The following is a 20,269-nucleotide window of genomic DNA, read 5'->3' as shown; positions in this document are numbered from 1 at the left end:
CGCTGCGGTTACAGGGATCTGGACAGTCAGGGAGTGCGCTGCGGTTACAGGGATCTGGACAGTCGGGTAGTGCGCTGCGGTTACAGGGATCTGAACAGTCGGGTAGTGCGCTGCGGTTACAGGGATCTGGACAGTCGGGTAGTGCGCTGCAGTTACAGGGATCTGGGCCCACGGATGTTTGGCACTACGCTCTGCTGGATTTGAACCCAGGCCCACTATACCACGGGGTCCACCTTCTATATACTTGGAAATAACATTACTTAACTGATATCAGTTAAATGAATTATCAATTGGTTTGAGCGAGATTTCAACCAGGGGTACCGTCCGTGTTTGGCAGTAGACTCGATGCGCTTACCCACTGAGGGTTCCTGAAAAGTTACTTCTTACAAGACAGTCTAATTGCCCTTATGACGCTACTAAATGCCAAAGGACAACGTACGTTTTGTTTTTTGCTAATGCCAAGTTATAAAACAGAATACTCTGCCTCATACTTTCAGCAAATCTTTCAGCAAATTTCACTTGTTTTGTAAGAACTCGTTCACAAAATACAGTGACGATGAGTAGACTTTTCTTGAATACACATTTATTTCTGCAACACGGTTAAATATGAAACAAATGTACAGATTACCGTCTATTAGGGGTGGGAATCTTTTGGTACCTCACGATTAGATTCTTTGGGTCACGATTCGATTAAAAATCGATTCAAGATTTTTGACATTTGTGTACAGTTTTAAGTACTGTTTTTCAATTGTTATACTAAAGTTAAACACGCATCTGAAGCCAAATTTAATCTCATGAGATTTTATTATTCAAAGATAAGAATGTAATGCATTTTCAAAACAAAGACAAATGCAAGTGAAACACATGGTGTGGTCGGTGATCGTGAGGTCGGTGATCTGAACAGGATATATGCATGATGGGGTCCTGGGGCTTTCTCCAACTATCTGTGTTTCTTGAAAGCTGTTGAGGGGAGAAAGTACATTTTTAATGAGCTGTATTATATATACTCTGTATACCCACCTGACAGTTATCAAGCCATTTCAAAAAAGTTTATAATTAATTAATACAAAATATCAAACAAAAACACCTAAATCCCATCATCATCCTCATCATCAGGTACAAACAGTGCTTATGACTCCACCCTCAGGAAGCTCATCACCACTCACCCTTCCTCTTGGTTTTCTTCTTCATTAGTTTCTTCTTCTTCTTGGGTCGGGGGTTGTCTACATCCTGGAGAAAACAAGATGTCAGCACCAATGACAAGGCAGCTCGTTATATCCTAAACCTGTTGATCGGTCTGATGGTCCCATGCCATGTGACCAGGATGTGGCTTGGTGGATAAAAGTTATATGAACATGTCGCTTCATATCTAAACATACATGTTTTGAAATATGAAGCAACGTGTTGGTTCAGCTTTTATCCTCCAGGCTACAGACCCTCACCTGGCCTTCACCACCCGTCAGAGCGGTGATGTCGCTGAAGCGCGTGATGCCGCTCAGCTGTCCTGACATTCCCAGCATGCCTCTCTTCCGCACGGCCCGGTCTCGTTTGGGCACGGCCAGACGAACCATCATGGCCTCCTCAAAGTTCTTCCTGAAGAGAAGAAAACAGCAGCTCAGAGATCATGGAGGAACCATGAGGCCAATCTGTCTGATATTGTGTACATGTATGTGAGTAGATACGTGTACCTATCAAATCACCATGAGGAATGCATTTAAATGATGATGTATTCACCAGAGAGAAGGATTTGAACCTGATACCTCTTGATCTATTGTATAGACAAATACTCTACCCACTGAGCTACACCCCATACATGCGACAGCTCCCTCACTGTCTTACTACAACATCAGCCAGTACTTTGGATGATGATCTAGACATCTGACCCGTGCTGCTCCTGACCCCTGACCTGTGCTGCTCCTGACCCCTGACCTGTGCTGCTCCTGACACCTGACCTGTGCTGCTCCTGACACCTGACCTGTGCTGCTCCTGACACCTGACCTGTGCTGCTCCTGACACCTGACCTGTGCTGCTCCTGACACCTGACCTGTGCTGCTCCTGACCCCTGACCTGTGCTGCTCCTGACACCTGACCTGTGCTGCTCCTGACACCTGACCTGTGCTGCTCCTGACACCTGACCTGTGCTGCTCCTGACACCTGACCTGTGCTGCTCCTGACCCCTGACCTGTGCTGCTCCTGACCCCCTCCTGACCTGTGCTGCTCATCGCGGCCCTGCCGCTCCGTCTGAAAGTCTCGGCGTTCCCTGATCTCCTCCGGAGCGTCGCTGTACTGCTGCCGGAGCTCCTGGATGACTGAGCTGCGCAGCGCGGCCCTCCGCTGCCTGTCCGCCTGCTCCTTCTTCCTGTCCGCCTCCGTCAAGTCGCCCTCTAGGGGTCGGGAGGGCATGGTATCATTATGAGAGTGCTTTTATCTTGCAAAAGCTTTTATCCCAAGAAAACTTAACCGAGGGTGATTTGAAACTACGACCATTCGATCGGCAGTAAAACATACAGCTGTACTCATCCCCATCCTAATGACTCCACATAAATATTTCAGGCAGTAACAGGGTCTGGTAAATGGACTGTTTCACTGGATCAATGACATCTGACCTTACCATAGTGCATGGGGGCGATCTTGGGAGGCACATATTTCCTGTCACTAGAGGGCGCCTTCTTCCCAAACTCCTCGGTTTTCGTCCCAGTATCTTCACCAGAGTCTTCAGATTCACTGAGCTACAGATAAGATAGAGAAGTAGGAAGGACCATCAGGATTCAAACACAAAAGACTGCGACGTAGTACTTCACGACTAAGACGAATAACAAGGATTCAGTTTCATATAAAAGCTATATTATGTTTACTTAGTGAGACTTTACTTCTTACTTTGCTGATGAGATTCTCCGGATTTGGGCGAAAATGAAGGGGATCATTTTCCGCTAAAAGACAAGAAAGCGTTAACCAATCAACATCCTCAAATGAATGCATTACTCTGCTGTATAATAAAGTTAGCTAACAGTCACTGCTGTATGCTGAAGAACTTTTGAAGTTTAAATACATTATATTTGTGTGTATATTGTTACCTAGGCTACCGGTCACAGCCGTGCGCACCAGCTTGTCTATCTGGTACCTCAGCTTCTGGTCCAGAGGTCGCATCTTCTCCAGAACCTGTCAGAAGAAGGTCTCACGTTTACAGCCTCTGTATTCCGCTCAGCAACACAGCCACACAAGCTAGTCACCAGGTTACAGCCTTTTCCTCCCGTAAACACAGTTTGGAATCATCCTCTTACTGTCCTGACGGTGACAAGCCTTTGGAGAGCACCGCTCTCTCCCACGCTGCCCCCCTGAGACTTGATGCTAATCAGGTGGGTGACGTCTTGCAGGTAGAACAGTAGGAGCTGGTATCTCAGGTCCAGGAACGACAAGCCCTGGGAACAGCAGTATGTGGTATAATAGAGACACTCAAAACATCCATGTGATACATGCATCTTTATATCCAGGCAGTTTTTACCTTCGCTGTTTGGAAAACTCCATCTTGTGTTTTCTTTAGCAAGTCTCTGATATGACTGGTCACTGCAGCCACCTAACACAGAATTCACGCCACAATTAGAGACAGTTTCGAAACTGAGTAAGAGTCTAGCTGGGTATCAGAAATATAAAGCTGAATTACTATATCTATATAATACTATATAGTCGGTTAGCGGGAGGAGACAGACTGGTCCAAACCTGCTCTGTGAGATTGTTCAGAAGACACACTGCTTTTGGTACATCACTGTCAATTAAATCCTGCGAGGCAAACCAATACAAATACAGTTATGTATACAAATATTGACGTATGTGACACGGCATGAAATAACGCACTAAGGTAAGAGTGACAAAACACATGAAAGTATCGTATGTAACGACCACAGAAATGCGGCTAGTGGCCTTGCTGTCTTGCTAATCTATCCGTCAGAAAAAGCCGTGATGTAGACAACCCAGAACATTAAAACCTACACTTTCAGAGTAATCCATACCTCTATCAGTATCTAACGTTGGACAACTATAGTTCACGACTAACATATAAATTGGTTAGCTAATATGTTCTTCACATTTTACTCACGTTGTCTACGGAAGCAGCCATTTTGAGAATGGCTACAGGATACGTAGAGGGACATTCCTATGAAGGATCGCACATTTCATGCCTTCTGGAAAGCAGCTAGTTTGGAGTAGGTACTGGGATGTACTGCGCTGCTTGGTTTTTCATGGAGACAGATGCATCGATTTTGTTTTAATTAAAATTATTATCTTAATCACATTAAAAAACGATGGTCCATGGGCATAGTTTCCACTCAAAATGTTTCTAATAAAGAACATTTCTGTTCAGAAATACTGTCAATCATGATGCATTTTGAACATAAATACAAGTAACTGATATTCAGCTGGTGTGTGTGTGTGAGAGAGAGAAAGAGAGAGAGTAAAAGAGAGAGGCTGAGGAGTTTTAGAGGAAGTGATGGTGTGCTGATCAAATGAACCTGTTGAGACCATTTTAGACACGTAACCTCAGAGGAGCAGAGAGCAGCGACTGGAGGAGCTGATAGACACCACAGTGATCCAGAGGTAAGTCAGGGTCCTGATGTGAAGTAGTAGGAATATGAAGTATTATCAGTTCATGTGAATTGAAGAGAAAGAGAAAAAAATTACATTGACTTGGTATTCTAGAACATTAAACAGGTTCGTTTAAGAACTGTAGTTTGTGGTGTTGTAGAATGTCTTGCTCCGAGCTAAAAAAATATGTAACTTGCAACATAATCGAAATATTCCTCACGTCTGTGATATGTTTATGAACTCCGCAGATGTCGGAATCAAAGCAGTCTTCGGTGAATCCTGATTACATCCACCTACCTCCGGCCTCTTTTTCCTCCTGCAGTCTTACCTCTAACCCCTCCAGCCTGGCTTTCACCCCTAACCCCTCCACCGCCACGTACCTGGCCAATCACCTGCCTCAGATGGAAGGGATGCCATGCGGCCAGTCCGAGGGCAGCTCGGGATTGGCCAGGACAGGGAATGACCGAGTGACTGAGCATTTGATGGGACTGTCGTACTTGTCCCACACACCTTGTCTCAACCCTTCGACCACGGTGGCATCAAGCCACCAGAGCAGCCTCATGCAGCAGGTACTGACCTACTTCATCACTGTTGGGATGCCTATGCTGAATAGAATGACTACAGCCCTGCTGTGGTCTAATCTATTAACTGTTCAACGATGTAAAGACCAAAGTAACGAGGCAATACCTAGTTGACAGTGTTTAAAGTCAGGGGACCACATGTAAGAAGTTAGTATAAAATAATACAGTATAAAAATAATCTGCCGATCTGATCCCCCCGCTCCTCCTCCTCTCTCTCCCTCCCTCCCTCCCCCCACTCCACGCCCACCCCACCCCACCCCACTACCCCCTCCCCCACCCTCGCCCACCCTTTGTCCTCCAGGAGTTCTCTCCCTTCCTTCTGCCCTCTCCTCCCGGCCCCGCTCACGGCTCCATACAGAAGAGGGGTTTCAGCAAGGACAGCGTGGAGTACCGTCTGAGGCGTGAGAGGAACAACATCGCGGTGAGGAAGAGCCGGGACAAGGCCCGCAGGCGTATCCAGCTTACGCAGCACCGGGTCCTGCAGCTGGAGGACGAGAACCGCAGGCTGCAGGTGCTGATCGGTCAGCTCACACAAGAACTGGAGAACCTCCAGCGCTCCCTGTCACACCACCCTGGCCGCCCCGTGGGGGCGAGGCTGGGCAGGGGGGACAGCTGAGAGAGGCTGCTGCTTTGGATGCAGATGTGTTGTATTCTTTTGATGGAAGTTGTGCAATCGAACACTGGCACAAGTGTGTTTCTAGATGCTGCCTTTCCCCTTGGGCTCTTTCTGCTCCTGGTTCTTAGTCTACCTGGTGTTTCCCATGAAATCCTGATGTAAGATTTCTTTGTCAATCAGATGCGAGATCCTATGGTCAATCAGTAATTTATTACCATCATGTAATAACTTGTGTATTGGTAGTTGCAAAAAAGTATTATTTTCATGTAATTTTGAGGTTTTCAGCATTCTTCTATAAAATTATGAATTGGGATTTCATCAATAAAGTATATTTTTGTTTATCTTTGAATATCGCTCTCTCTACATAAGACATAAACATTGTACAACCGTTTGGGGGGTTAAATTAGCATTGTTTTCTGGTGAAAACATATTATATTATTTTGGGGAAGCATGGCATTAGCAGGGCAGACATGATTTCAACACAGTAAGATCCGGAACCAAGAGATAACATCAGTTCTCATAAATTTCCTGTGTTGGCTTCCAAGGGATAGTATACATAGGAAAACGGTTTTCAGAAACCTCGAAAGGTTTTATGAATTTGTCTAGCATGAACAACCTTACACAAGGCCCCTTGGTGGGGGTAGTTGAGCAACTGCTGTTGAATGGGGATTGCAGAATTAATAACTTTCCACTCTCTTCACAGTTAGTTGGTATTTGTCCTAATTGAGCACTTGCTGCGGGAATAGCTACAACAAACATAGGCCAACAATGCCAGCTGAATATACCAGTCTGAACTGTGGACCTACATTACAGATCAGGAAGATAAGACTTATAAAAGAAAAAGATTTTCTGACACCATAAGGAAATCTTATATCTCTTATGTGTTGCTCCAATATACAACTGTCTGGGTGTAATTTAAGACTCAATCCCCAATACTGATTGGTGTTTATGGGCATGCTTTATCATGCACTGTCAGAGAGCAATTTCAGTAACCTCCATCTGTTTGTAAAATGGCTACATGAGCCGAATGCGCGTGGTGTTGAAACGGGCCGCTTCGTTGTGTGGGGCAATCTGTGGTCCCAGGACTGCAAACCACCGAATGAGGAACACAGTTCCACATTTCTCAACAGCAGTAAAGTACCTACAAACACCGTGACTCTCCTTAAGATTATGTTCTGTTTGTAACGTTAGTAGCCTACTTCGGAGTTTGCTTTTTAATTAGGATTATTATTCAAGAATGCACAATCGAGATGTATATGATTAGGCTATGTTTTGACAATAGCTTTAAGTAAAACGTTTGAAGTTACTACTTGGTGAAAGCCGCTCTTGGCAGCTATTACAGGTGTGAGAATCATTATTTTAAAAGCTCTTGGTGCTTACTTTAAGATAATTGATTCATTGATACATTCTTTTCTAAATTATTCCTTAATTACACAACCGGATAGGCTATAAAATATATCAGGCTATGTTACGTAACAAAATAGCGTACTCATGGCGTAGCCTACAACTAATTAATTAATAACTGTAGGCAAGGGCAAAAGTCGTTCGGGCATTTCATCTATTTTTTTTATTTTTTTCTTCTTCTTCTCTCTCTCCCTCTCTCCCTCTCTCTCTCCCTCTCTCTCTCTATTTCTTAAAAATGTTTAAATTTGATTATCTATGATTTATGTCCCCGCCATGCGGCAGAAGGTTCAAAGTGCAGTACAAAAGGGGGACGTCTCCAGAACGATTCAGTCCGATGTTTTACGAGTCTGCCTGCTGCTTATATCGAAGCTATCCCAATGCAGTTTTCCACCCTCTCTTTGTCCCAAAGAGGTGGGACTGGATTGCCAATTGCTGTGGCCTTCCCCTTTAAGATAATGGTTTCGGACATAATAATGTATTAATTATTTTGTTTTATGTCGGCGGACATAAACTTGGTTCGAGCAACAACGTTAGAATACCAGCAATGGTAGAAGTCTTAGCGTCAACCTTTTGCCGATAGATCAAATCCGCGTCTCAAGCCTGGACGAGGTGCAAACCGTGTCCTTGCTGTGGTGAAAACCAGTATCCTGTGTTCCATGCTACACTTCTTCTGGACAGAATGTCACTTGAGGATGGAATAGAAGAGAAAGCCTCCAGGATGGCAGACGTAGGGAGTGCGTTGAAATCCAAATAAATTCGGAACGCTGCTTCCTCTATCCCTTGCGATGTTTTGGATTTTAGAAAGTGACAACGGGCTATAAGGGATTTTCGGACGCGTATTATCTTCTTGTGAAAGGGTAAGTCATTCTACCAAATATAGCTTACACATATAGCTTTGCAACGCATCTCGAATAGTGTTGTCATTATAAAATAGTGTAGTATGTTTCTCAGTATGCTGTCGGGGCAGGTGCGTGCGTGTATGTGTGAGTGCACAAATGGGACACCCCTTAGGGGGCATCTCTTAATCTGCGTGCTCTTCCGTTTCTTAGTCTCGTTGGATTGCGGTCACCTTTCTTTCCATTCCACGCAGTACTTTCCCCAGTGTGGACGCTCTTATATAACCCAAACAATTCAGACAGCAGCCCTGGCTGCTTCCAGGCCCAGGAAACACACATCACCATTGGCGCCATACGGGACCATGTGCACGCCTGATCAGCGTTACAGCACCGCTTATCCACAAAGCTATCTTGATCTTGATTAATAGTCCTGGCAATTCCAGGTGCACAGTACAGGTTATTCCTCCAATGTTAAGTAACAGGTCAATAGCAAACACCTACAGAGTAATAACAATAAGCAATTCACTGTTTCACAGTGTCACTGTAGAAAAGCAAGTGGAGAGGGGAGTTCATAGGCAGGTGAGACATGATCCCGTCAACTCAGAGCATCAAGTCCCTGTGTTTTCTCTTTCCAGACATTTCCCACAATCCATCTGGGGAGTGACCTCATCCTTCTCAGCTCGAGGTGATGACCTCCCCGGACTCCCCCCCCCTCACCTCCCCTCCCCCCTGCCCCCCTCCTCCCCCCTCCCTCCCTTCCTCCCCCACCCCCTCCTCTCCGGCCCCCTCCACCTCCTCCTCTCTCCCGTTGCCTCCCTCCCTCCCCCCAACAGGGGAGGTGATGGTCCTGGCTCTGGGGAGGAAGAAGCAGAGGGTGCTCCTCACCCTCTCCATGCTACCTAACCTCTTCCTGGCCTTCCTGCTCTCCTCCGACCCCCTGCTCACCCTGTCTTCGCCCCACCACTGCCGGCTGCCCGGGCCCTCGCCCTCCCCCCAGGTCCTCAACGCCTCCCTGCCCTGGGAGAGGGGGGTCCGGGCGGGGGCCGCACCGTCCCAGTGTAAACAATTTGTGAACGGGACGGGGTCGGCGGTGGTGGATTGCGAAGCGGGCTGGGACTACAACGTCACGGAGGGACTGAGGAACAACATCGTCACTGAGGTGCGTGAAGGAAAAAACGCAGTCACTCGATGGCTTGTTGTTGGTGTTTGTTTGTTTACATTGTGAGCCTTTTGTCATCTCTGCTGTCAGGTGCATCGGTGTGCTTTCTGTTCTGCTCTCAACACCTCACATTCGAAACACTCGAGAGCCGTTGAGAGAAGCACAACTTCAAACCATAACAGAGCAGGAATGGTTGTTTCCACATCAATGTCACAACGTCAGCCTTCACTCTGTAGATGAACTTACCATGACCGTATTTGGAGTCCACAAAAACCTCCAGCCCGCTAGTTAGCTTGGCCAAAGTCTTGACCTTATCTCCTACTTCTGATCTATGCAGGTCAAACTCTCTGTCTCAGTCTTCAGTCTATAATCTCCTCATGCTTTGACATCACAGTCACGTTCACCACACCTAGTTCTCCATGCCAGTCTTGTGCTGTCACTGGGCTGGTTTCCTCTGTACTGGGCAGGCCAGTGACACAGCTGCTCCACCCTGTCACTGGGCTGGTTTCCTCTGTACTGGGCAGGCCAGTGACACAGCTGCTCCACCCTGTCACTGGGCTGGTTTCCTCTGTACTGGGCAGGCCAGTGACACAGCTGCTCCACCCTGTCACTGGGCTGGTTTCCTCTGTACCTGGGTAGGCCAGTGATACAGGTGCCCCACCCTGTGACTCTGATTCACGCTTGGTTTCATGTCGACTCCTCAAGCCAGGCGTTCAGCTGAACAAGCACAGGTGGCCAGGAGAGACAGACTTGAACTGCATTTAAATGTTCACACATACTGTGTGTCTGCTCAGCACTCTAACCAGCTCCTGTACAGAGAACAGCAGCGCACTGAGCATCAAATGTGCGTCTCCAACCTCATGTCATGATCCCCCACTGTCCACGCTGCTGAGGCAGCACTTACAGAAGCAGGAAAAACACTGAGCGACTCCCACAAAGGGGTCACTCAGTACTGAGCTGAACATCTGAGAAACTGTCTCATTCACTACATCTACTTGAGAAACTCTCTTATACAGTGTACATTAACCTGAGAAACTGGATTTGGTGCCTAAACACTCATGTCTGGAGATGTTCCTAGTCAATGTTCGACTGGACAGAAGAGGACAGATTTCCACAAAAGGACATTGTTTTACTTATTTTTTCTTTTCTTCAAACGTTCACAAAACCTGTTAGGGGAGTTGGTGAACTTGTTTGTCCACAAGTTTGACATGATCTCTACTGTGTGAAGCACATAGTTGATGAGGATGCCGCTGGCAGCTGTGAGCTAACCTGAGACGGCTGTGTTGAAGGGTAAAGCCCCAGCATGAGGGATGAGGGATCCTATTGGTCCACATCCGGCCTCCAGTTACACCTCGGCAGATAGCAGCAGCCTGTCTGCGGAGGCCGGAGAGTCATGCTATCTATCCAGATCATTAAAATCACTCAGGTCTCAACACGAGTCAGATAACTGTATTAACAAGGGAGTCAGGTGGCTGAGCGGTTAAAGAATCGGGCTAGTAATCAGAAGGTCGCTGGTTCGATTCCCGGCCGTGCAAAATGACGTTGTGTCCTTGGGCAAGGCACTTCACCCTACTTGCCTCGGGGGGAATGTCCCTGTACTTACTGTAAGTCGCTCTGGATAAGTCTGCTAAATGTAAAATGTAATGTAACAAAGCTCTGCTGCGATCAATGCAAAAGAAATGTTAAACACTCACAAGAGAGATATCAGGCACTCTGTCAGACACAGCAGTCAAGAGAATGTTTCTCGAAATACAGTAAAACATCGGAACTTGATAGTAGAACAGTTGTGTAAATGCAACAGATCATTCTTCATGTGGGGATAGTTATAGCTTAGTGGTTAAAGCATGTTCTGAACCACCACACATTAACTGTACTATTCTGTGTTTGTGGTGTGTGACACGTGACCTGTTCTCTGTGTGTGGTGCCCTGTGTGTGGCCCAGTGGGACCTGGTGTGTGGTCAGTACTGGCTGGTGCCCCTGGAGGAGGTCTGCTTCATCCTGGGTGTCCTGGCCGGCTGTCTGGGTCTGGGCTACACAGCTGACAGGTGAGGCTGGAGACAGGAAGACCTGGATGGTCCATACCTCAGGACCTGGCTTACAGCAACACTTTAGACTCATAGGAACTGCTACTGTAGTTACACTTCAGCAAGGTTTATTACAGTATAGTTGGTCCCGACCAAGTAATTTGATTGGACATCAGGCATTCCTTGAGTGCTGACATTTGAAGATAACACTTTTAACTGTACGTGTATCACACCGCTTAGGGACTTTTAACTGTACGTGTATCACACCGCTTAGGGACTTTTAACTGTACGTGTATCACACCGCTTAGGGACTTTTAACTGTACGTGTATCACACCGCTTACATTAACGAACGTCACTGTAACAATCTTTGAAAACGAAGATGAACATGGTTTCCAAAAATAACTTTGGAGCTAAATTCTGGCTTTCCAGGGGTAAATGGATGTTAACATTGATCCAGTTTAGGTCAGTTTACATAAGTGTAATAAAGGGGCAGGTGTGACAACCTATTCCACTGATTTACAGCTTAATTATATTATCATTCCTATGGACCTACAATGTTACTGCAGATAGATAATGTAACCTTAATGTAAAACGTTGCCTAAACCTTTAATGATTTTGATGGTGTGTTTCTCCTCCAGAGTGGGCAGGTCTAAGACCCTGCTGGTCTCCCTGACCCTGTCCGTGGTGTTTGGGGTGCTGGTCAGCGTCTCTCCCTCCCCCTCCATCTTCATCGTCATGCGTTTCTGTCTGGCTGCCTTCAGCGCTGGCAGTTACCTCACTCTCTACATCATACGTGAGTCACGCTACAGTAACACTCTCTACATCATACGCGAGTCACGCTACAGTAACACTCTCTACATCATACGTGAGTCACGCTACAGTAACACTCTCTACATCATACGTGAGTCATGCTACAGTAACGCTCTCTACATCATACGTGAGTCACGCTACAGTAACGCTCTCTACATCATACGTGAGTCACGCTACAGTAACACTCTGTACGTCATACGTGAGTCACGCTACAGTAACGCTCTCTACATCATACGTGAGTCACGCTACAGTAACACTCTGTACGTCATACGTGAGTCACGCTACAGTAACGCTCTCTACATCATACGTGAGTCACGCTACAGTAACACTCTGTACGTCATACGTGAGTCACGCTACAGTAACACTCTCTACATCATACGTGAGTCACGCTACAGTAACACTCTGTACGTCATACGTGAGTCACGCTACAGTAACGCTCTCTACATCATACGTGAGTCACGCTACAGTAACACTCTACATCATACGCGAGTCACGCTACAGTAACGCTCTCTACATCATACGCGAGTCACGCTACAGTAACACTCTGTACGTCATACGTGAGTCACGCTACAGTAACGCTCTCTACATCATACGTGAGTCACGCTACAGTAACACTCTGTACGTCATACGTGAGTCACGCTACAGTAACGCTCTCTACATCATACGTGAGTCACGCTACAGTAACACTCTCTACATCATACGCGAGTCACGCTACAGTAACACTCTCTACATCATACGTGAGTCACGCTACAGTAACACTCTCTACATCATACGCGAGTCACGCTACAGTAACACTCTCTACATCATACGTGAGTCACGCTACAGTAACACTCTCTACATCATACGTGAGTCACGCTACAGTAACTTCCAACGTTCGTGGGTTGGGGCCACGACAGACACATTGAACTGTGTTTCCAGTGAACACACCATGAACACTGTTGGGAATGTCCTGCTGACTGGAAGCAAGTCAGTATAGTAGTTCTACACCTGCAAGCTCTCACCAGGTCAAACGTCAGAACAGACACGAGAACAGAAGGACTAGAGTAGCTTATGACTGAACAAAAAAAACACATCGTTAAGTCATTAGTTTTCTACGTACTTGTTGATCATCATTTGTTCCTCGTGTGTGTTTCTGGTCGATTACCAGGTGTTGAACTGTGTGAGCCCTCGTTACGACTGCTGGTCACCATGGCGGCGGGCCTGGTGACGGTTGCCGGGGAGCTGCTCCTGCTTGGCGTGGCTCTGGGATGCCAGTCCTGGAGGGGCCTACTGGGGACCGGGGCAGCTCCACTCTCTCTCTTCCTCAGCTATGGGTGAGCGAGTGTGCGTGAATGAGTGTGTACTGCATGAGTGTGTGTGTGGATGAGAGCGTGTATGAGTGTGTGTGTGAGAATGTGTGTTTGTGAGGGAAGGAAACAGCATGAATAGCAGAAGAGAGGAAGCTGATCGTCTGAATAAAGACTTTGATGCAAACTGACATCCTGACGGTTCGTATTGATCTGAGCCTGTCACATCCAGCCCCAAGCCCAGGGCAGACGGCATCACCGCCTCTCTGGAAAGTGTCTATCTGATGCCTTTGGCTCAGTCTAATTTAACAAATGCCAAATGCAGCACAGAACCATTGAAATCAGACTCTTTCACCATCTTCTGGTCCCTGTTGTATCTAACTCTAGTAATTCCTCCTAACTCCTGTAGCAGCAGTGTAACTCCCTGTAATTCCTCCGTCGTCCTCCCGCAGTGTTCCAGGGGTGTTTCCAGAATCTCCGCGCTGGCTCCTCCTGTCAGAACCATCTGCTGACCTCAACTCCTTCAGTGACAGGAGGAACAGAGACAGGGATGACGAGAGCTTCACAGGTAGGCGTGGGAATTCAAAGAATGGTCTCTAGTCATGCAGGGGTCATTGACCTGGCCTCAGACTGAACACGCATGTTTACGTAAGCTTTAGTCCAGGACAAGGTTGTGTCTGTGAAAGACAAGGACTGTGTTAAGCACAACTTGAAGCTGGCAAAATCCTTAAAGCAGCTTGTAAGCAGATGGATACAGTGATGTTATTGTAAACAGTAGTGTTTACACCAAGCCGCTTGGGAATCCCCACAGAGCAATACGCTGCATTCTACCGGGGTAAGGTAAAGAGGTAAAGAAACTTACTTAACAGCAAGTTATAAGATGATCAAATCAAATTTGTGTAGCTCTTTGTACTGTACACGCAATGTCACAGAGGGCTTCACATATGCACATAGAACTGCACCTAAACCAACCTAAACCCTTAAGTAAGGGTGAAGTGTATTCCCCCCCCAAAAAAACTGAAGTCTTTATTCAAACACGGGCTGTGCAGCTTAAATCTTAAAACAGAATAAATACTTGTCCCAAAGGAAGGTTAGGCTGAGCCTTCTCTCAGGCCTGCAGTGTCTGTGCTCTCAAACCATCTGTGGGTATAGATCGGGCATTTGACTGCAGATCCCAAGGACAAAGGTTCAAATCCATGCTGTACTATAAGGTTTGTTTGGGGATAAAAGCTTGTGTGTCTGTGTTGCTGCAGAGATGGGTCCAGACTCGTCCTCCGCCACGCGGCCACGCCTCTCTCTCCCAGAGCTCTTCCACAGCAGGAACATATGGAAAAACATCTGCGTTCTCGGCTTCACCTCGTAAGTCCTCCCTCCTGGAGCATGTCAGTCACAGCCTGGGTTCAAATCCCCCCATACATTGCTTTGGGTGTAATCGTCTGCTAAAGGCACATGTTATTGTTACCAGCCGTGTGTTACAGTAGCAGGTAGCACAGAGGTGATGTTCTGATGTGGGTATGGACGTTCCTGGATGTGATTAAAACTTGTAACCATAGTTACACTTGAAAAAAATGGGGATATAAGTGTTCTGACTGTGTTCGGCCCAGAGGAGGTTGTGGTTTAGTTTGCTTAATGACACTGTAATTACATCGTTCTACGGTTATTTTTACCCTTTTATTCCCTTCTCTCCTATTTTTCCACCTCCCTCCCTCCACTCCCCAGGTTCATCTCCCACGGCATCAGTCACTGCTACAGCTCGTTCCGCGGTGATGTCAGAGGCACTGCCCCCAGCTTCTATTGGACCTACCTGCTGTCTGTCTGCGCGGGGGGCGGGGCATGGCTGTTGCTGTGGGCAACCGTGGACAGATGCGGTCGGCGTGGCATCCTGCTGCTTGGCATGACGCTGACGGGGTTGGCATCGCTGATCCTGCTGGGACTGATGGAGTGTACGACCACCACTCTGGCCTCTCACGCTCCCACTCTGGCCTCTCATGCTCATATCTGAATTGATTTTGTAATGGTGCCTTTTGCTGCTTTACATTACATGTTCACTCTTGTGATGGCTTTAAAGGGGCGGTCCACTCAAAACATTCTCAGGTCTATGAAGGGATAGTCCACTTATACTGCAGAAACATGTTTTTTCTTAGTTAAAAGCTGCAAATACGTTTTTGTGTGATTTTTAGATCATATGAATGTATCTCACCAACTTTCACTTTTAAATATATGTATTTCCTTTCATGTAAATCCAGCATTTCTTCAAGCAGTTTGGCAGTTTTCAGGCTAAACAGACATTGGCCTGTAATGCCTTTGTTTGATATGTAATGGATACATTAGAATAGAGTACATCACATGATCGTTTGTTTTGGCATCAACTTGAGAACGGCCGGTGTCTTTCCTGCATGAGAGTATCACCCCCTTGTGGCGGGACCGTGGTATGACATACCTTATGTAGGACACTGCGGTAATAGGACAGTCAAGGCGAGGAGGGAGTATTGACCCTGAAGAGTGGACAGTATGCTAATGAGGACAGGGGGGCGCAGACTAACCGTCCTTCCTCCCCTCAGATCTGAGCGAGGCGGCCATCACAGTGTTCTCAGTTCTGGGCCTCTTCTCCTCCCAGGCCACGGCGTCTCTCTGCATCCTCTTCACTGCTGAGATCATGCCCACCATCATCAGGTAGGGGCGGCTGGGGGCAGCTGGGGGCAGCTGGGGGCAGTTGGGGGTTTTAAACAGCTGGTTCAGAAGCCTGAGACAGTTGACCAGAAGCTAAGTAGATACAAAATTAAACAAAAAAAAAATCACACTGAATGTAAGCTTCAGGCTGTTATTCCATGAGATTTGAAGGATGACCTGTGTAACCTCTCTCTTCCTGTCTCCCCCCCCCCCCCCCACCTCCAGGGGCAGTGGTGTGGGCGTGGTTTTGGCGCTGGGCTGTGTGGGCCGCCTCAGCTCCCCCCTCATGGACCTGAGGAACCACTACGGCTACTTCCTGCACCATGTGGTATACTCGTCTCTGGCCCTGCTGGCCGTGCTCTCCATCCTGCTGCTGCCTGAGAGCAAGAGGAAGCCCCTGCCCCAGACACTGGCCGACGGGGAGCAGTACCGGCGCCCCCCGCTGGGCCGGAGGCGGAGGGACAACGTGCCTCTGCTGGCCACGCCCAACCCAGAAACCTAGACCCTGGCCTCACACACATACCTCCCTGCTCACTCACTGGTCAGATGAACACCTGAGTGCTATTACTTATGTAGCAGAGCGGATAGAATGATAGTCATAGAAATTAAGAGAGCTCTACTAAACGACACTCTGCTCTTCTTAACATATCGTTTTTTTAGTCATTTCTAATATAGGTTATAGGAATGTCATCTGTGTCCATCTACTCTCATTGCGGTGTGCGTGAGAATGAGAGTGTGTGTGTGAGTATGAGAGTGTTTGAGTGTGTGTGTGAGTATGAGAGTGTTTGAACATGAGAGTGTGTGTATGAGTGAGTGTGTGAGTTGTTTCATGTAGGCGGCTCTTTCTCTGGAGACCTGTAGTACACCAGCACACGCCACTGTACCCCTTCACAGGCCCCTGGCTCCCTGTGGCCCCCCCTGCCCCCTGACTCCCTCTGCCCCCCCCCCCCCCATCCCTCTTGCCCCCTGACTCCCTCTGTCCCCCCCCCCCCCATCCCTCTTGCCCCCTGGCCGTGCCAGAGAAAGAATCCAGCTCCATCAGACTGATTAGCTGTCAGCTGTGAAGACAGTCTCTCCGTTCCACAAAGCTGAGGCAGGACTGGGACAGTGTCTGACATGTCACTAACTTACTCTTAGTTTTTTCAACATCACTAGTGCTGGGATATCTATTGTTAGGAAACAGTAGACTGCTGGGCAGGGATGAAGACCTGTCGTATTCTAGAAGGGAAGTAAGCAAGACTAGCCTTTAGTGCTGAACTTGTTGCTGTGGAGAAACAACACCCCCTGTAGGAACTCATGCAGATTAACTTGAAGCTTGACTAGTGTAGAAGGGTTCGGTACCAGGACCCCAAAACACAGCTGTTGTGGCACATCTAACGAAGGGGGGAATCTGCACTGACTGCATGAAGGGTTTAGATTGGTTTGTGTCTGGAGTGAAGCTGTAGGGAACAGTTAATTTATCTCAATTATTTAGTAATATATCCTTATTTAAATTGCACCCTTCTCTTAAATTAATGGTACTTTAAATCAGAAGCTAACGAAAACCTCAAATTTGGTTTGGTGTTTGTGAGAGAATGCTAATGGCCTGGTGCCTATGTATTATCATCAGCTTCATGGTCTTGAGTTTTCATCTGCTGAGCTGAAGGCACTGAAGCAGTCTCAACAGCCAAGGCTGTGTGTTCACAGCTGAAGACATGATGTCTCTCAGCTCGGGGGGCTGTGTGGAAGCCTGCATGTAGGAATGCTCGGTATGGAACGGCCTCCTCTCTGGATGATGCTGTGTAGATGCTTTTGCTCCAGCTCTGGGGAGTTTGTAAAGCTGAAGCGCTTGGATGAGCCACAGACCTCCTGAACCTACCCCAGAACCTTAGCTACAACATACCTCTAGAAGATCAGTCTAAGCTATTCAAGATTAGCCTGGGACTCTGTGTATAGAACCTTGTTTTGTAATGACAGTCAGCATTACAAGAATCCTTGTTGGTATGTAATGTAAGTGTACAGGAGTTAGTATGTAATGTAAGCATACAGGAGTTAGCTGTTACATGATATTTCTAGTGGATGTCTATGTTATGTCTCTCTAACAGAGAATAAGAATCTTTTTCAGAACTGTGTTAGAGAGTAATGCTGTGGTGTGGCAGGGCATTCCCCTCTTCCGACTGAAGGGGGCCCAGAAAGGACCGTGTACAGTTTGGTAGTCTCTTCCATTTTGCCCTCTGAAGGCAGGTGACATTGCTGACAAACTGTATTAAACAAGTCCTATTACTAGATTGTGGAGTCACCAGCCTCACTACAAAACCTTCTGTAAGTCTTGGGTTGTTTCTATACAGTGCACTCAACAACTCAAAAGTATAATATATATGAATAACTTGACTACATTAATAAGTTTGACACGACTGATTGCTTGATTGAAGATTATCCATTAACTAATAACAGTGATGTAATAATGATAATAACCTTATAACCTGATTTAATTGAAAATAAACTGTTAATAAAACTAAAAGTGAGTCCCTGCTGTGTTCATGTGTCGATTCTAACTATAGTATTAAACTAAACAGACCCTTCCTCAGTATTGGTATTAAACGAGACGTGCTCTTCAGCGGGGGGGGGGGGGGGGGGCGGGGGGGGGGGGAGGGGGGGACAGGCAGCAGGCAGCGGGGCGGAGAGCACGAAGGGGGGAGGGACTCCTGCCCAGGCATGGCATGCCTGGGCATGCTTTTGGAGGGTTCTCTTTTAAGGAGAAGTCTATGAAAACAATTCGACAGAGCTCTGGGTTCAGACCTTTCGCCATCTGCCTCCATAAAACTGGACACCCCCGTGCGGCACAAGCTGTCCTGTCAGAGACAGGCACTCAACAGGAATGTGGCGCGTTATCTTTGTACTCAAGGACAGGAGGCAGAAGACAATGTGAGGTCAGAGTGCAGCTAATTATTCTGCTTCTGACGCAGCAGCAGCCTTAGTTTAAATATCATGTTAGGAAGTACTTTTCTAAAGAAATTAAGCTAATACATATAATATAGTTATGTGTAATTATATGTATATAGTTAGAATATTATGTTGTTATTTATATGTTACTTATATATTTATTTATCATACTTTTGATGTACTATTTTTTATAAACTCGTTTTAACAGAGCCTTTGGCTGATTGACTTTTCTTTTTTAGTTTTTACATGATTTTTTGCGTCCTTTCTCGTTTTTAACCTGTAGCACTTTGTACATTTTGACCAAATATAAAGTGCATTATAAATAAAATTATTATTAGTATGATTATAAATATATATTTTTATTTATTTTATAAAAAACGTTCTACTTAATATACTATTTAGTCTTTTTTATTTATTTGTAATTTGAGGATCTGTGGACAAACAATCAGTGTTTCCACTGGGCAGATGCCTTGACAGTGTAATGTGTTACGTCTTCAGTAAAAGAAGGCTTTGGATCACAAGCACCAGTGTTGCAACAGGTTTTGGGCTTCTTTTTAATGTACACAGCGTCTCCCAGTCTGGTCGTATAAAATACATGTCTTCTGTCCCTGTGTATCTGTGATTACACATGAAAAAACTGTAAAACAGTGACTTGGAAATAAAAGATGAGAGCAAAATCTGAGAAAAATACAAAATATTTTGTATAGGATAGTTGTGATGATACTTTCATTTATATATTATTGAAAAATTAACAATTCTTAAACAACATACTAAAATTCTTCAAGTTGAAATTGTTTAGTGACTGAAACAAAACTTTAATATGGATTAAAAAAAGAATAATAATTGTGACAGATGCTCCTGGGCATTAGGTGTAAATCAAATCCTACCAGTCTAATATCTCAAGTCTGGATAAACAAAACAGCCCGTCTCTCTTTTTAGCTGAATGAGGCTGATGATGTAAAACCTGGAGGTAATACCTGTTATATCCACTAGGGGAACACTGCAACAGGTGGAAATATTGGCCACCCTGAAAGGTAGTGAGAATACAGACCCTCTAACAGACTACAAACCTTAGGTAAGATCCAGAGTGCTGAGAGTCCAAACTGCCTTTAGATCTGTCTGGGAAGACGTCTATTGTAAAATATACAAGGTTTAATACACATTGAGTGAGATTTAAAATAATACAGAACCAGAAAGATTTCAGTAAATACTTTCTACATGTTTAATATGTAGAAACCAATTGTTTACTTCACCATTTCTAATCATTTTGAAAAAAGTGGGAAAATATTCAACCATTCAATTACATTTAAAATATAATCGACATTACCTGATAACGTTTCACAAATATGAATAAAACCAACAAAATGTTAACCAACTACGAA

The 20,269-nt window shown here is 46.0% G+C and overlaps 3 protein-coding genes across 7 annotated transcripts; 2 read left to right on the top strand and 1 right to left on the bottom strand.

Moving 5' to 3' along the window:
* Positions 1 to 561: 561 nt before the first annotated feature.
* Positions 562 to 4,183, bottom strand: ngdn (neuroguidin, EIF4E binding protein). 4 transcript variants are annotated; one of them, XM_062479494.1, is made up of 11 exons: positions 4,094 to 4,183; positions 3,718 to 3,777; positions 3,503 to 3,574; positions 3,282 to 3,419; positions 3,075 to 3,159; positions 2,878 to 2,930; positions 2,612 to 2,729; positions 2,210 to 2,384; positions 1,433 to 1,593; positions 1,167 to 1,223; positions 562 to 960 (listed from the first exon to the last, which is right to left on the bottom strand). In XM_062479494.1, the coding sequence occupies exons 1-11, from the start codon at positions 4,112 to 4,114 to the stop codon at positions 941 to 943; spliced, it is 960 nt and encodes a 319-aa protein (XP_062335478.1). In that variant the 5' UTR covers positions 4,115 to 4,183; the 3' UTR covers positions 562 to 940. The 4 variants fall into 4 exon arrangements, with proteins under 4 accessions (XP_062335478.1, XP_062335479.1, XP_062335476.1 ...); XM_062479495.1 differs by having other exon boundaries at positions 1,167 to 1,230; positions 1,443 to 1,593; XM_062479492.1 differs by lacking the exon at positions 4,094 to 4,183 and adding an exon at positions 3,988 to 4,077.
* Positions 4,184 to 4,351: 168 nt separating this feature from the next.
* On the top strand, positions 4,352 to 6,081 carry cebp1 (CCAAT/enhancer binding protein (C/EBP) 1). Of its 2 annotated transcripts, none has more exons than XM_062479822.1 (3): positions 4,352 to 4,590; positions 4,901 to 5,147; positions 5,461 to 6,081. In XM_062479822.1, exons 2-3 carry the CDS (start codon positions 4,980 to 4,982, stop codon positions 5,773 to 5,775), a joined length of 483 nt encoding a protein of 160 aa, XP_062335806.1. In that variant the 5' UTR covers positions 4,352 to 4,590; positions 4,901 to 4,979; the 3' UTR covers positions 5,776 to 6,081. The 2 variants fall into 2 exon arrangements, with proteins under 2 accessions (XP_062335806.1, XP_062335804.1); XM_062479820.1 differs by having other exon boundaries at positions 4,827 to 5,147.
* A 1,476-nt stretch (positions 6,082 to 7,557) lies between these two features.
* On the top strand, positions 7,558 to 16,946 carry slc22a17 (solute carrier family 22 member 17). Its single transcript, XM_062479613.1, has 10 exons — positions 7,558 to 8,036; positions 8,651 to 9,174; positions 11,116 to 11,219; positions 11,838 to 11,992; positions 13,157 to 13,322; positions 13,748 to 13,863; positions 14,549 to 14,654; positions 15,015 to 15,238; positions 15,857 to 15,968; positions 16,191 to 16,946. The coding sequence occupies exons 2-10, from the start codon at positions 8,704 to 8,706 to the stop codon at positions 16,465 to 16,467; spliced, it is 1,731 nt and encodes a 576-aa protein (XP_062335597.1). The 5' UTR covers positions 7,558 to 8,036; positions 8,651 to 8,703; the 3' UTR covers positions 16,468 to 16,946.
* Positions 16,947 to 20,269: the final 3,323 nt, after the last annotated feature.

The sequence above is a fragment of the Osmerus eperlanus genome, chromosome 15 (genome assembly GCF_963692335.1).
Source record: "Osmerus eperlanus chromosome 15, fOsmEpe2.1, whole genome shotgun sequence".
NCBI classification, from domain to species: Eukaryota; Metazoa; Chordata; class Actinopteri; order Osmeriformes; family Osmeridae; genus Osmerus; species Osmerus eperlanus.
Note: the sequence above shows the minus strand (reverse complement) of the source record. Positions and strands in the feature narration are given on the sequence as shown.